The 15,678-nt window shown below is 38.2% G+C and overlaps 1 protein-coding gene across 4 annotated transcripts in view; it reads right to left on the bottom strand.

Annotated features, from left to right (window-relative positions):
- The window catches only part of LOC128638563 (uncharacterized), a 431,654-nt gene that overhangs the window by 239,743 nt on the left and 176,233 nt on the right, over positions 1 to 15,678 (bottom strand). For all 4 annotated transcript variants that reach the window (XM_053690591.1, XM_053690590.1, XM_053690593.1 and 1 more), the window contains one exon: positions 3,884 to 4,991. In XM_053690591.1, the coding sequence (XP_053546566.1) occupies positions 3,884 to 4,991 (1,108 nt within the window). The remainder of the gene's footprint in view (positions 1 to 3,883; positions 4,992 to 15,678) is intronic.

Here is a 15,678-nt window from a genome sequence, read left to right as displayed (position 1 = left end):
ATGTTATTAATTGGTTTTAGGGAATCGAAACAAGATAGGTATTTGTGTATTATGTATATAATATCAATTGTAATTTAATGGTCATTCTGCTCATGAAAGCTAGATGGCGCTAGTAGATTGTGTATAAATAGAGTAGTAAAGGATTGGTAATTATTCCTCTTGACAAAGCGCCCAGCAGGGGGCGAGAAACGCGTTGAGGCCGAGATCCAGAGAGCACTGTGAGTCAGTGTATGCAGACGGAGTGTTTAACAGAATCAGCTGTTGTCGGGTGGTGACGTCACACGCCGACCGGGTACATCGCTGTTCACTTCCCAAGCTTGTACAGACCACAGGACTGCTCTAGATCAGCTGTTATTTCAAAGATACCTTTATGTGATTTTAACCACGCCAGATATTGTGAGTATTTGGCTTACTTGTTGTAAATAAAGAGTGCTTATTTCATACAATATTGCACTATTGGAGTCCTTCTTTCTTTCACAGACTGCGCTGTTTTTCTGGGAGAGAAATCATCCTTTTACCTCATATAGAACCCCCTACTTCTGCCCAACTTAGCTTACATAAAGCAAATTAAGTATCTGTTTAAAGGAACATGAAACATATATTTTTTCTATAATAATTTAGATTGAGCACATAGTTTTAAACTTTACAATTTTCTTCTGTTATCAATTTTGCTTCCTTTCCTTGGTATCCTTTATTGAAGGAGCAGTAATGCACTACTGGGAGCTAGCTAAACACATTGGTAATCCAATTAAAACAGGCATATATGTGAAAAAAAATCTTGTATTGACAGGTGTGTAAGTCTAGTGACAGATAAGTCAACATGGGTACAGATGGAGAAAAAATATTTAAGAACGCACAGACTGAAATTTCCCTACTAAATGCTGCCTATTCAGAAGCAAATACACTGCACTGATAACTTTTAGGAGCATTACAATAATTACTTACATATGTATGGAATATATCATCAATTAAGTACTACATGGCAAAATATCTGTATACAAAATATTTTTTTAAATAATTCAAAAGCAGCAGATTGGGACAGGGCTCTTGAAAGACTGGAATTCTTGTTTATGATTTTGCTGCGGCCAATTAGGGACATATGTAAATGGTTCTGTGTCCCGATTTAAACCATCACTGTGTACAATGTTACAGGTTCAAATAAATGTACCTATATTTAAGCATGATCGAAGCACTGCAGCTTATATATTAAAAAAATAAAGGAATCTATTCAATACTACAAACCTTAAAGACCAGTAGCGGAACTAATCAACAGATGGCCCTGGTGCAATTTTTTTTGGGCCCCTAATGGTAACTCAGTATTAAGAAATTGCAATAATATACATGCTGCTCTCTATATTGAGGATATATATGCAACCTGCACTAATAAAAGGCTCTCCTGAATTAGGATTGTACACATTCTAAAAACACTATGTATAGACTGGCTACTATGGGCTCCAAAGCAGTTGGGCCCTAGTGCCACTGCACCTGCTGACCCAATGGTAGTTCCGCCCCTGAAAAAAGACAAAGATTCAGTCCACTGAATGATCACATTCAGTGTCTTATAAGAATAAGAGCTTGCAGAAATACTAATTCAGTAGAAAACTACCAACTAAGACATATTACTGTAGTTTCAGTGAAGGTAAATTCTAACCGACAATTCCAATTAGTAGTGATCGCCTTTTAAAAAGAAAAGTGTTCATTGTTGCATCAGTAAACACTATAAAGTATAGAGTACTAAAGTATGATTGAAATAAAGTGGGATGAAATGGTTGGAGGAAATATGTAATTAGCTTAACCAATAACTATTCTACAATGAACAGAAAGCCACCAAAAGCTGCCCTAATAAAATGTACAGTCAAGTATAGAGACAACCAAAATCTGAATGTTCAGCTTGTGCCAGCCGGAGTTGCATGCTATTGCAGACAGCAAAAAACCTTAATATGAGACGTGGTGGATGTATGAGGGATCATACTGTCATCTTTATTCACTATATTGATGTGTCAGGTATGTACGGATATTTCAGAGGTAGTATCAATGTGATTATGTCTTCAAAGATCAGAGCCAAATGTGAGTAAAATTTAGTGCTTGGAGAACAGAGGCTGCAAAAATAATGTATTGTTGAGCAACTTGCAAAACACAAGGCCCTTTGCACAAACCTTAGCTGCTATTTGATCAGTGGAGGCAAGAATAAAAAAGTCTCAAATCTATACCTCAACAGTTATATCAGGGTGTGAATCAAGACAAAACGGAGACTCAAAAACACTGTGGTAAAACAATCAAGGATGCACACCAGGGCTTCCAAATCAACAGCTGCCATGTTATCTACCACTCTCAACTCCCCTATGTTTCTTTCTTGATACAGACCATACCTCCAGTGAAAAACAGGTGCTTGGAGATGATGATAGTCCAGTGAGTCAAACACTGAGGGAGAGCATGGTATAGTGTCATAGATCGTTTCTTATCAAGAGAACTTTGGAATTAAAATCTCAATGAGCCAAAAGGTTGGCCAAATAAGATCCCATGTGAAACTAAATACATTCAAACACCCAAGTCATCGCTTACCATAAAGTCCCTTCTTGAAAGTAAAAGAGCAGTTGTGAGCTTTTTTTTTTATGAATACTTTTTTAGAACTTTTCTGTGAGAGAAAAATACTTCCAAATATGTAACCAGACAATTACTATTACCAAATCCTGTTTTACGGACAAGTGAGTTTTAGCAAAGCTTGTCCCACCAATCTTAGCACTGAAGCTTCAGAATCAACCAGGCTGAGCTAATAGGCTGATTAATAATAAGTTGATGAAAAAAATGCTGATGAAATTGAATATGCTAAAGAGGAACAGAGTTGAGGACCTAGCTGACACAGATACAATTGAAATAATTTCAAGGGACACTAAAGGTAAATTTAAAGTTTAATTATTCAAATAAAGTATGAAATAAAAAATAAAAAAAAACAACAACTTTTCAATACACTTACATTATCGAAACATGACCACTCTTTTTATATGCACACTTTGAGGCTCAAGCTCCTACTGTGTATGTACAAAAGTGCATAGTATATACATTTCGTGATTGGCTGATGTCCCATGTTACAGGGGGGAGGGAAAATTGGATTAACTGTGAAATTTCCCAGAAAAACTGCTCATTTCAAACTGAATATACATGCTATTGTATTGTCTGTTAACTGTGTATTTATTAAAAAAATTATTTGACTGTATTTAGTGATCCTTAAAAGATACAAATTAAATACATTTGACTCCTCCATGGCAAAAGGACCTAAAAAAAAGCAGGTTCTTTTTGGCAAGAACAACAGCATTTTGGTGTTTTTGCTTGATCTTTTCACTCACTAACCACAAAAAATAAATAAAACAAAATGCTATTGAATATTTAAGTATTTTTGCCAATATGGAAGTGATGCAAATTATGCCTAATTCTAATTCAGTTTTATTATCATCCACAGAAAAAAAATTAGGGTACAAAGGGACAATGCTTAAAAAATTACAAGGTAAAGCTATTCCTAGGGCGTTCAGAGACATCTCAGAGTTTCATTTCCTTTTCCCCCCACAATATAAATCCCTTTAAGCTGGTGAGCTGCAGTAAACAATACAACCAAATTATATTGAAACATAACAGAAATGGTCAGGAATCTTAAGGCAGATAAAGAATATTGGGAAAGGGGAGTCATGTTTAAGACTATTCATAACTTTTCAACCATTACAATATTCCTTTATTTTTTCCTATCATCATTGCTGGAAGAGTTAAAATATAAAGGATATCTACAAATTCTGACTAAAATATTACAGGTTTTAAAATGCTTGCCTAGTTTACATAGATAGATCTTATTTATCTTATCAAGCAAGGTAACAAATGTAACTTCTTCACTTACCTGCTCATTTAGCGGTGAGATGGCAGAAGATTCTTCAAGATGACAAAATTGTGTCATATTTGCTTCCTGAAGATAAGACTTGTTGCCTGATGTTTTATGGCTATCGCCAAGCACAGCACAAAGGCACTGATGTAAAGAGGGCACAGGACCTAAAGTTGATTTTAGTTTCTCATGATTTTGCGTGACCAATTCAAAGATTTTCTTCTCAGATTCCTCAACCTTGTTATCCTTTTTGGCCCACATCTTTCTGCGAGGGTGCCAAGTGTCATAATAGTATTGGAATATTTCAGCAGGACAAATTGCCTTCAAGTCATTCAAATATCTATCATAGACTTTGAGTGAACATGTCTGAGAAAGGATATGAAGATAATTCTTAATCTGTGCTGCTACTGTGGTATCAAGATGGGAGACTCTGTGATATAAAACATCCAAAAGAAGATGCATGCAATACCTTGTGGTAACATGTTGTAAATGGGGTTCTAGTTGCACTGTTTCAGATATCTCCGGATGCAGAGTTATATGTTTTACCTGACCATTTAGTGTGGGGATAATCTGAACAACTGAGCTTATTAGGAAGTCGAGAATTCCTTCTACCCCTTTCTTTGCAATGCAGTAAGCACACACATTCCACCCTACTCCTTTTTCTTCACAAAAAATAGAGTATAAATCAAAACCTTGACTGAATTCTGAGAATAGATCAATAAACAAGTGCTCATGAAATTTATGGGCTACTTCTTTCATCACAGATGTCATTAATAGAATTTTATTTACTAGCAATTTGTCTTCTACAAACACCAACTTGACCTTGGCTTGAGGGTCAGCGATGAACAGCTTTTCCAACTCAGCAAGTACTTGGGTGCGGTCTTCAAATGCTCCCGATCTAAAGCGAAGAAGCCTTCTTAAATCGCTAGGTTCCAGAAATTTCCTAGAGATGTTGTTTGCAACCTGTGCTGGTAGTCCTACTGCAGTTGACAGTTTACATTTTTTGGCAGGAGGTGGAAGAGTAGTTTCCTCTACATCATGGTTATGGTTTAAGTTGCTTTGTGTAATAACAAGCTTTTCTTTTTGAGGGCTCAAAGTCAGTTCAATGAACGAGGAGCAATCTTTCCTAAAGAAATAAGAATAAAAAAAAAAAATGCATTTTAGAAACATGACTTGAGAAATCATGGCAGCCCTTAAAGGGCCATTATACATTCAAAAAAATATAGGCTATTAAAATTAAGCACCAAAAGAAGATAAAGTTTATAATTGACAAGTATTAGCAATTTTGCTGCTAACTCTCCTAAAAATGATTATAAAGTTTCTAATCCTCTCAGTGCATGAGAATACGAACGTAATATCCACTAGCTTCAGAGCAAGTCTTTTTCTACCCACTCTATCTAGTGTCCTTTACAGCCAGCCCCCATGCTGGGGCTGTCAGTGTAATAGATAAGGTATGTCACTTAAAAATCCCCTCACCTCTCAGCCATTTCTCCCTGACTGTTTACACTGGGCACGATCTCACTCCCCCCTCTGTCCTCCTGGTAAGCATTCTGAAGACACAAGCTGAATATTCCACTCACAGCTCTGTGAAATATGATCCTGAGATGTTTTTCAGAGCTGTGTGTGAAAATATTCAGTAGTGCCGTAGTGAGGACAAAGATGGAGTCAGATATATGCACAGTTGCGCTGTTTTTTTATATGGACAGATGTATTTTTTATTTATATCAGCTGAGCACCAACTGAGAAATGTAGACAGAGCATTTAATTGTACCTGTAACAAACTGCACATGAGCTAAATCACAGGGATTCTACCTAGGGTTTCCACCCGCCCCGGTTTCACTGGGACAGTCCCGGTCGGGCGCTCTGTGTCCCGGAACTAACCTTAAATGCCCCGGGCTAAGAGCTACCCTGGCGCAGCAAGCAGGAGTGAGCACAGATTAAAAAAAATAGCTGGCCAGCGGAGCTCTTAGCCCAGGAGGAGATACGGAGCCTGGAGTGTGTGTGTGTGGGAGGGGGGAAAGAGGGTCGAGACTCTGTATTGGTGGGCTAATGCTAAACAGGCTTGTGGAGGGGATTCATCACATCCTGCAGCTGCGCAGCGCATAACCGTGTGTGCAAATTTATTAGCGCGGTCAGACAAACACAGTAGAGGTGCAGGCGCAGCCGATGCCGGTCACATTAGGTAACAGCACAGAGGTACGTACAAAGTACAAACCATTTACCTGACCGTGTATTTACATATGCTCCCTGCACAGATGCTCGGGCCTGCCCTGGAGAAAAGCTTTTTATGTACCACAGGGTCACATTTTCTAACACCCTCTCCACCCCCATTTAAAAAGTGTTCAGGAAACTTCTGGGCAAAAGGTGGCAACCCTAATTCTACCCTAGCACATTCTCTGTTTCATCTGCACCATAGCAACATCCAGAGCTTCGCCCCCAGCTTTACAGCTTCAATATGAATATTTAGGAGGAGGCAGGAGAGTGGGAGTAGCTGGGGGTGGACCTCTGGATGTTGCCGAGGTGCAGATGAAACTGAGAATGTGCTGGGGTAGAATCCCTTTGATTCAGCTCATGTGCAGTTTGTTACAGGTACAATTAAATGCTCTGTCTACATCTCTCAGGCGATGCTCAGCTGATATAAATAAAAAAACAGCGCAACTGTGCATATATCCGACTCCCTCTTTGTCCTCACTACGGTACTCTGAATATTTTCACACACAGCTCTGAAAAACATCTCAGGATCATATTTCACAGAGCTGTGAGTGGAATATTCAGCTTGTGTCTACAGAATGCTTACCAGGAGGACAGAGGGGGATGTGAGATTGTGCCCAGTGTAAACACAGTCAGGGAGAAATGGCTGAGAGGTGAGGGGATTTGTAAGTGACATGCCTCATCTATTACACAGACAGCCCCACCTTGGTGGCTGGCTGTAAAGAACACTAGATAGGGAGTGTAGAAAAAGCCTTGCTCTGAAGCTAGTGGAGATTCTGTTCGTATTCTCATGCACTGAGAGGATTAGAAACTTTATAATCATTTTTAGGAGAGTTAGCAGCAAAATTGCTAATACATGTCAATTATAAACTTTATCTTCTTTTGGTGCTTAATTTAAATAGCCTATCGGCTAGATTTAGAGTTTTGTCGGTAAGGACCCGCGTAGCTAACGCTGGCTTTTTTCTGGCCGCACCTTTAAAATAACTCTGGTATTGAGAGTCCACAGAATGGCTGCGTTAGGCTCCAAAAAAGGAGTGTAGAGCATATTTAACGCCACTGCAACTCTCGATACCAGAGTTGCTTATGGACGCGGCCAGCCTCAAAAACGTGCTCGTGCACGATTCCCCCATAGGAAACAATGGGGCTGTTTGAGCTGGAAAAAAAAACACCTGCAAAAAAGCCGCGTTCAGCTCCTAACGCAGCCCCATTGTTTGCTATGGGGAAACACTTCCTACGTCTGCACCTAACACTCTAACATGTACCCCGAGTCTAATCACCCCTAGCCTTACACTTATTAACCCCTAATCTGCCGCCCCCGCTATCGCTGACCCCTGCATATTATTATTAACCCCTAATCTGCCGCTCCGTAAACCGCCGCTACTTACATTATCCCTATGTACCCCTAATCTGCTGCCCCTAACACCGCCGACCCCTATATTATATTTATTAACCCCTAATCTGCCCCCCACAACGTCGCCTCCACCTGCCTACACTTATTAACCCCTAATCTGCCTCACTAACCCTATAATAAATAGTATTAACCCCTAATCTGCCCTCCCTAACATCGCCGACACCTAACTTCAATTATTAACCCCTAATCTGCCGACTGGAGCTCACCGCTATTCTAATAAATGTATTAACCCCTAAAGCTAAGTCTAACCCTAACACTAACACCCCCCTAAATTAAATATAATTTTAATCTAACGAAATTAATTAACTCTTCTTAAATAAATTATTCCTATTTAAAGATAAATACTTACCTGTAAAATAAATCCTAATATAGCTACAATATAAATTATAATTATATTATAGCTATTTTAGGATTAATATTTATTTTACAGGTAACTTTGTAATTATTTTAACCAGGTACAATAGCTATTAAATAGTTAAGAACTATTTAATAGCTAAAATAGTTAAAATAATTAAAAATTTACCTGTAAAATAAATCCTAACCTAAGTTACAATTAAACCTAACACTACACTATCAATAAATTAATTAAATAAAATACCTATAATTATCTACAATTAAACCTAACACTACACTATCAATAAATAAATTAAATACAATTCCTACAAATAAATACAATGAATTAAACTAACTAAAGTACAAAAAATAAAAAAGAACTAAGTTACAAAAAATAAAAAAATATTTACAAACATTAGAAATATATTACAACAATTTTAAACTAATTACACCTACTCTAAGCCCCCTAATAAAATAACAAAGCCCCCCAAAATAAAAAACATAATTTATGTAAGAACTTACCTGATAAATTCATTTCTTTCATATTAGCAAGAGTCCATGAGCTAGTGACGTATGGGATATACATTCCTACCAGGAGGGGCAAAGTTTCCCAAACCTTAAAATGCCTATAAATACACCCCTCACCACACCCACAATTCAGTTTAACGAATAGCCAAGAAGTGGGGTGATAAGAAAAAAGTGCGAAAGCATATAAAAAAAGGAATTGGAATAATTGTGCTTTATACAAAAAAATCATAACCACCACAAAAAAGGGCGGGCCTCATGGACTCTTGCTAATATGAAAGAAATGAATTTATCAGGTAAGTTCTTACATAAATTATGTTTTCTTTCATGTAATTAGCAAGAGTCCATGAGCTAGTGACGTATGGGATAATGACTACCCAAGATGTGGATCTTTCCACGCAAGAGTCACTAGAGAGGGAGGGATAAAATAAAGACAGACAATTCCTGCTGAAAATAATCCACACCCAAAATAAAGTTTAATGAAAAACATAAACAGAAGATTCAAACTGAAACCGCTGCCTGAAGTACTTTTCTACCAAAAACTGCTTCAGAAGAAGAAAATACATCAAAATGGTAGAATTTAGTAAAAGTATGCAAAGAGGACCAAGTTGCTGCTTTGCAAATCTGATCAACCGAAGCTTCATTCCTAAACGCCCAGGAAGTAGAAACTGACCTAGTAGAATGAGCTGTAATCCTTTGAGGCGGAGTTTTACCCGACTCGACATAGGCATGATGAATTAAAGATTTCAACCAAGATGCCAAAGAAATGGCAGAAGCTTTCTGGCCTTTTCTAGAACCGGAAAAGATAACAAATAGACTAGAAGTCTTTCGGAAAGACTTAGTAGCTTCAACATAATATTTCAAAGACATCCAAACATCCAAAGAATGCAACGATTTCTCCTTAGAATTCTTAGGATTAGGACATAATGAAGGAACCACAATTTCTCTACTAATGTTGTTGGAATTCACAACTTTAGGTAAAAATTCAAAAGAAGTTTGCAACACCGCCTTATCCTGATGAAAAATCAGAAAAGGAGACTCACAAGAAAGAGCAGATAATTCAGAGACTCTTCTGGCAGAAGAGATCGCCAAAAGGAACAAAACTTTCCAAGAAAGTAATTTAATGTCCAATGAATGCATAGGTTCAAACGGAGGAGCTTGAAGAGCCCCCAGAACCAAATTCAAACTCCAAGGAGGAGAAATTGACTTAATGACGGGTTTTATACGAACCAAAGCTTGTACAAAACAATGAATATCAGGAAGATTAGCAATCTTTCTGTGAAAAAGAACAGAAAGAGCAGAGATTTGTCCTTTCAAAGAACTTGCGGATAAACCTTTATCTAAACCATCCTGAAGAAACTGTAAAATTCTCGGAATTCTAAAAGAATGCCAAGAAAAATGATGAGAAAGACACCAAGAAATATAAGTCTTCCAGACTCTATAATATATATCTCTGGATACAGATTTACGAGCCTGTAACATAGTATTAATCACAGAGTCAGAGAAACCTCTTTGACCAAGAATCAAGCGTTCAATCTCCATACCTTTAAATTTAAGGATTTGAGATCCTGATGGAAAAAAGGACCTTGCGACAGAAGGTCTGGTCTTAGCGGAAGAGTCCACGGATGGCAAGAGGCCATCCGGACAAGATCTGCATACCAAAACCTGTGAGGCCATGCCGGAGCTATCAGCAGAACAAACGAGCATTCCTTCAGAATCTTGGAGATTACTCTTGGAAGAAGAACTAGAGGCGGAAAGATATAGGCAGGATGATACTTCCAAGGAAGTGATAATGCATCCACTGCTTCCGCCTGAGGATCCCGGGATCTGGACAGATACCTGGGAAGTTTCTTGTTTAGATGAGACGCCATCAGATCTATTTCTGGAAGCTCCCACATTTGAACAATCTGAAGAAATACCTCTGGGTGAAGAGACCATTCGCCCGGATGCAACGTTTGGCGACTGAGATAATCCGCTTCCCAATTGTCTATACCTGGGATATGAACCGCAGAGATTAGACAGGAGCTGGATTCCGCCCAAACCAGAATTCGAGATACTTCTTTCATAGCCAGAGGACTGTGAGTCCCTCCTTGATGATTGATGTATGCCACAGTTGTGACATTGTCTGTCTGAAAACAAATGAACGATTCTCTCTTCAGAAGAGGCCAAGACTGAAGAGCTCTGAAAATTGCACGGAGTTCCAAAATATTGATCGGTAATCTCACCTCCTGAGATTCCCAAACTCCTTGTGCCGTCAGAGATCCCCACACAGCTCCCCAACCTGTGAGACTTGCATCTGTTGAAATTACAGTCCAGGTTGGAAGCACAAAAGAAGCCCCCTGAATTAAACGATGGTGATCTGTCCACCACGTTAGAGAGTGTCGTACAATCGGTTTTAAAGATATTAATTGAGATATCTTTGTGTAATCCCTGCACCATTGATTCAGCATACAGAGCTGAAGAGGTCGCATGTGAAAACGAGCAAAGGGGATCGCGTCCGATGCAGCAGTCATAAGACCTAGAATTTCCATGCATAAGGCTACCGAAGGGAATGATTGTGACTGAAGGTTTCGACAAGCTGAAATCAATTTTAGACGTCTCTTGTATGTCAAAGACAGAGTCATGGACACTGAATCTATCTGGAAACCCAGAAAGGTTACCCTTGTCTGAGGAATCAATTAACTTTTTAGTGAATTGATCCTCCAACCATGATCTTGAAGAAACAACACAAGTCGATTCGTATGAGATTCTGCTAAATCTAAAGACTGAGCAAGTACCAAGATATCGTCCAAATAAGGAAATACCACAATACCCTGTTCTCTGATTACAGACAGAAGGGCACCGAGAACCTTTGTAAAAATTCTTGGAGCTGTAGCTAGGCCAAACGGCAGAGCCACAAACTGGTAATGCTTGTCCAGAAAAGAGAATCTCAGGAACTGATAATGATCTGGATGAATCGGAATATGCAGATATGCATCCTGTAAATCTATTGTGGACATATAATGCCCTTGCTGAACAAAAGGCAAGATAGTCCTTACAGTTACCATTTTGAACGTTGGTATCCTTACATAACGATTCAATATTTTTAGATCCAGAACTGGTCTGAAGGAATTCTCCTTCTTTGGTACAATGAAGAGATTTGAATAAAACCCCATCCCCTGTTCCAGAACTGGAACTGGCATAATTACTCCAGCCAACTCTAGATCTGAAACACAATTCAGAAATGCTTGAGCTTTCACTGGATTTACTGGGACACGGGAAAGAAAAAAATCTCTTTGCAGGAGGTCTCATCTTGAAACCAATTCTGTACCCTTCTGAAACAATGTTCTGAATCCAAAGATTGTGAACAGAATTGATCCAAATTTCTTTGAAAAAACGTAACCTGCCCCCTACCAGCTGAGCTGGAATGAGGGCCGCACCTTCATGTGGTCTTAGAAGCTGGCTTTGCTTTTCTAGAAGGCTTGGATTTATTCCAGACTGGAGATGGTTTCCAAACTGAAACTGCTCCTGAGGATGAAGGATCAGGCTTTTGTTCTTTGTTGAAACGAAAGGAACGAAAAAGATTATTAGCCCTGTTTTTACCCTTAGATTTTTTATCCTGTGGTAAAAAAGTTCCTTTCCCACCAGTAACAGTTGAGATAATAGAATCCAACTGAGAACCAAATAATTTGTTACTCTGGAAAGAAATGGAAAGTAGAGTCGATTTAGAAGCCATATCAGCATTCCAAGTTTTAAGCCATAAAGCTCTTCTAGCTAAAATAGCTAGAGACATAAACCTGACATCAACTCTGATAATATCAAAAATGGCATCACAGATAAAATTATTAGCATGTTGAAGAAGAATAATAATATTATGAGAATCATGATCTGTTACTTGTTGCGCTAAAGTTTCCAACCAAAAAGTTGAAGCTGCAGCAACATCAGCCAATGATATAGCAGGTCTAAGAAGATTACCTGAACACAGATAAGCTTTTCTTAGAAAGGATTCAATTTTCCTATCTAAAGGATCCTTAAACGAAGTACCATCTGACGTAGGAATAGTAGTACGTTTAGCAAGGGTAGAAATAGCCCCATCAACTCTAGGGATTTTGTCCCAAAATTCTAATCTGTCAGACGGCACAGGATATAATTGCTTAAAACGTTTAGAAGGAGTAAATGAATTACCCAATTTATCCCATTCTCTGGAAATTACTTCAGAAATAGCACTAGGAACAGGAAAAACTTCTGGAATAACCACAGGAGATTTAAAGACCTTATCTAAACGTTTAGAATTAGTATCAAGAGGACCAGAATCCTCAATTTCTAAAGCAATTAGTACTTCTTTAAGTAAAGAACGAATAAATTCCATTTTAAATAAATATGAAGATTTATCAGCATCAATCTCTGAGACAGAATCCTCTGAACCAGAAGAGTCATCAAAATCAGAATGATGATGTTCATTTAAAAATTCATCTGTATAAAGAGAAGTTTTAAAAGATTTTTTATGTTTACTAGAAGGAGGAATAACAGACATAGCCTTCTTGATTGATTCAGAAACAAAATCTCTTATGTTATCAGGAACATTCTGAACATTAGATGTTGATGGAACTGCAACAGGTAATGATGGTACATTACTAAAGGAAATATTATCTGCATTAACCAGTTTGCCATGACAATTAATACAAACAACAGCTGGAGGAATAGCTACCAAAAGTTTACAGCAGATACACTTAGCTTTGGTAGTTCCAGCACCAGACAGCGATTTTCCTGAAGTATCTTCTGACTCAGATGCAACGTGAGACATCTTGCAATATGTAAGAGAAAAAACAACATATAAAGCAAAATTGATCAAATTCCTTAAATGACAGTTTCAGGAATGGGAAAAAATGCCAATGAACAAGCTTCTAGCAACCAGAAGCAAAGAAAAAAATGAGACTTAAATAATGTGGAGACAAAAGCGACGCCCACATTATTTGGCGCCTAAATGCTTTTTGGTGCCAAAAATGACGCCACATCCGGAACGTCGACATCTTTGGCGCAAAAGAACGTCAAAAATGACGCAACTTCCGGCGACACGTATGACGCCGGAAACAGAAAAGATTTTTTTGCGCCAAAAAAGTCAGCGCCAAGAATGACGCAATAAAATGAAGCATTTTCAGCCCCCGCGAGCCTAACAGCCCACAGGGGAAAAAAAGTCAAATTTTTAAGGTAAGAAAAATAATTGATTCAAGTGCATTATCCCAAATATGAAACTGACTGTCTGAAAAAAGGAATGTTGAACATCCTGAGTCAAGGCAAATAAATGTTTGAATACATATATTTAGAACTTTATAAACAAAGTGCCGAACCATAGCTTAGAGTGTCACAGAAAATAAGACTTACTTACCCCAGGACACTCATCTACATGTTTGTAGAAAGCCAAACCAGTACTGAAACGAGAATCAGTAGAGGTAATGGTATATAAGAGTATATCGTCGATCTGAAAAGGGAGGTAAGAGATGAATCTCTACGACCGATAACAGAGAACCTATGAAATAGACCCCGTAGAAGGAGATCACTGCATTCAAAAACATAATTTATGTAAGAACTTACCTGATAAATTCATTTCTTTCATATTAACAAGAGTCCATGAGCTAGTGACGTATGGGATATACATTCCTACCAGGAGGGGCAAAGTTTCCCAAACCTTAAAATGCCTATAAATACACCCCTCACCACACCCACAAATCAGTTTAACGAATAGCCAAGAAGTGGGGTGATAAGAAAAAAAGTGCGAAGCATATAAAATAAGGAATTGGAATAATTGTGCTTTATACAAAAAAATCATAACCACCACAAAAAAGGGTGGGCCTCATGGACTCTTGTTAATATGAAAGAAATGAATTTATCAGGTAAGTTCTTACATAAATTATGTTTTCTTTCATGTAATTAACAAGAGTCCATGAGCTAGTGACGTATGGGATAATGACTACCCAAGATGTGGATCTTTCCACACAAGAGTCACTAGAGAGGGAGGGATAAAATAAAGACAGCCAATTCCTGCTGAAAATAATCCACACCCAAAAGTTTAACAAAAAACATAAGCAGAAGATTCAAACTGAAACCGCTGCCTGAAGAACTTTTCTACCAAAAACTGCTTCAGAAGAAGAAAATACATCAAAATGGTAGAATTTAGTAAAAGTATGCAAAGAGGACCAAGTTGCTGCTTTGCAGATCTGGTCAACCGAAGCTTCATTCCTAAACGCCCAGGAAGTAGATACTGACCTAGTAGAATGAGCTGTAATTCTCTGAGGCGGAATTTTACCCGACTCAACATAGGCAAGATGAATTAAAGATTTCAACCAAGATGCCAAAGAAATGGCAGAAGCTTTCTGGCCTTTCCTAGAACCGGAAAAGATAACAAATAGACTAGAAGTCTTACGGAAAGATTTCGTAGCTTCAACATAATATTTCAAAGCTCTAACAACATCCAAAGAATGCAATGATTTCTCCTTAGAATTCTTAGGATTAGGACATAATGAAGGAACCACAATTTCTCTACTAATGTTGTTGGAATTCACAACTTTAGGTAAAAATTCAAAAGAAGTTCGCAACACCGCCTTATCCTGATGAAAAATCAGAAAAGGAGACTCACACGAAAGAGCAGATAATTCAGAAACTCTTCTAGCAGAAGAGATGGCCAAAAGGAACAAAACTTTCCAAGAAAGTAATTTAATGTCCAATGAATGCATAGGTTCAAACGGAGGAGCTTGAAGAGCTCCCAGAACCAAATTCAAACTCCAAGGAGGAGAAATTGACTTAATGACAGGTTTTATACGAACCAAAGCTTGTACAAAACAATGAATATCAGGAAGAATAGCAATCTTTCTGTGAAAAAGAACAGAAAGAGCGGAGATTTGTCCTTTCAAAGAACTTGCGGACAAACCCTTATCTAAACCATCCTGAAGAAACTGTAAAATTCTCGGTATTCTAAAAGAATGCCAAGAAAAATGATGAGAAAGACACCAAGAAATATAAGTCTTCCAGACTCTATAATATATCTCTCGAGATACAGATTTACGAGCCTGTAACATAGTATTAATCACGGAGTCAGAGAAACCTCTATGACCAAGAATCAAGCGTTCAATCTCCATACCTTTAAATTTAAGGATTTCAGATCCGGATGGAAAAAAGGACCTTGTGACAGAAGGTCTGGTCTTAACGGAAGAGTCCATGGTTGGCAAGATGCCATCCGGACAAGATCCGCATACCAAAACCTGTGAGGCCATGCCGGAGCTATTAGCAGAACAAACGAGCATTCCCTCAGAATCTTGGAGATTACTCTTGGAAGAAGAACTAGAGGCGGAAAGATATA

This window comes from Bombina bombina, chromosome 8, assembly GCF_027579735.1.
Source record: "Bombina bombina isolate aBomBom1 chromosome 8, aBomBom1.pri, whole genome shotgun sequence".
Lineage (NCBI taxonomy): Eukaryota > Metazoa > Chordata > Amphibia > Anura > Bombinatoridae > Bombina > Bombina bombina.
The sequence above is the reverse complement of the archived record's forward strand: the minus strand, read 5'-3'. Positions and strand labels throughout refer to the sequence as shown.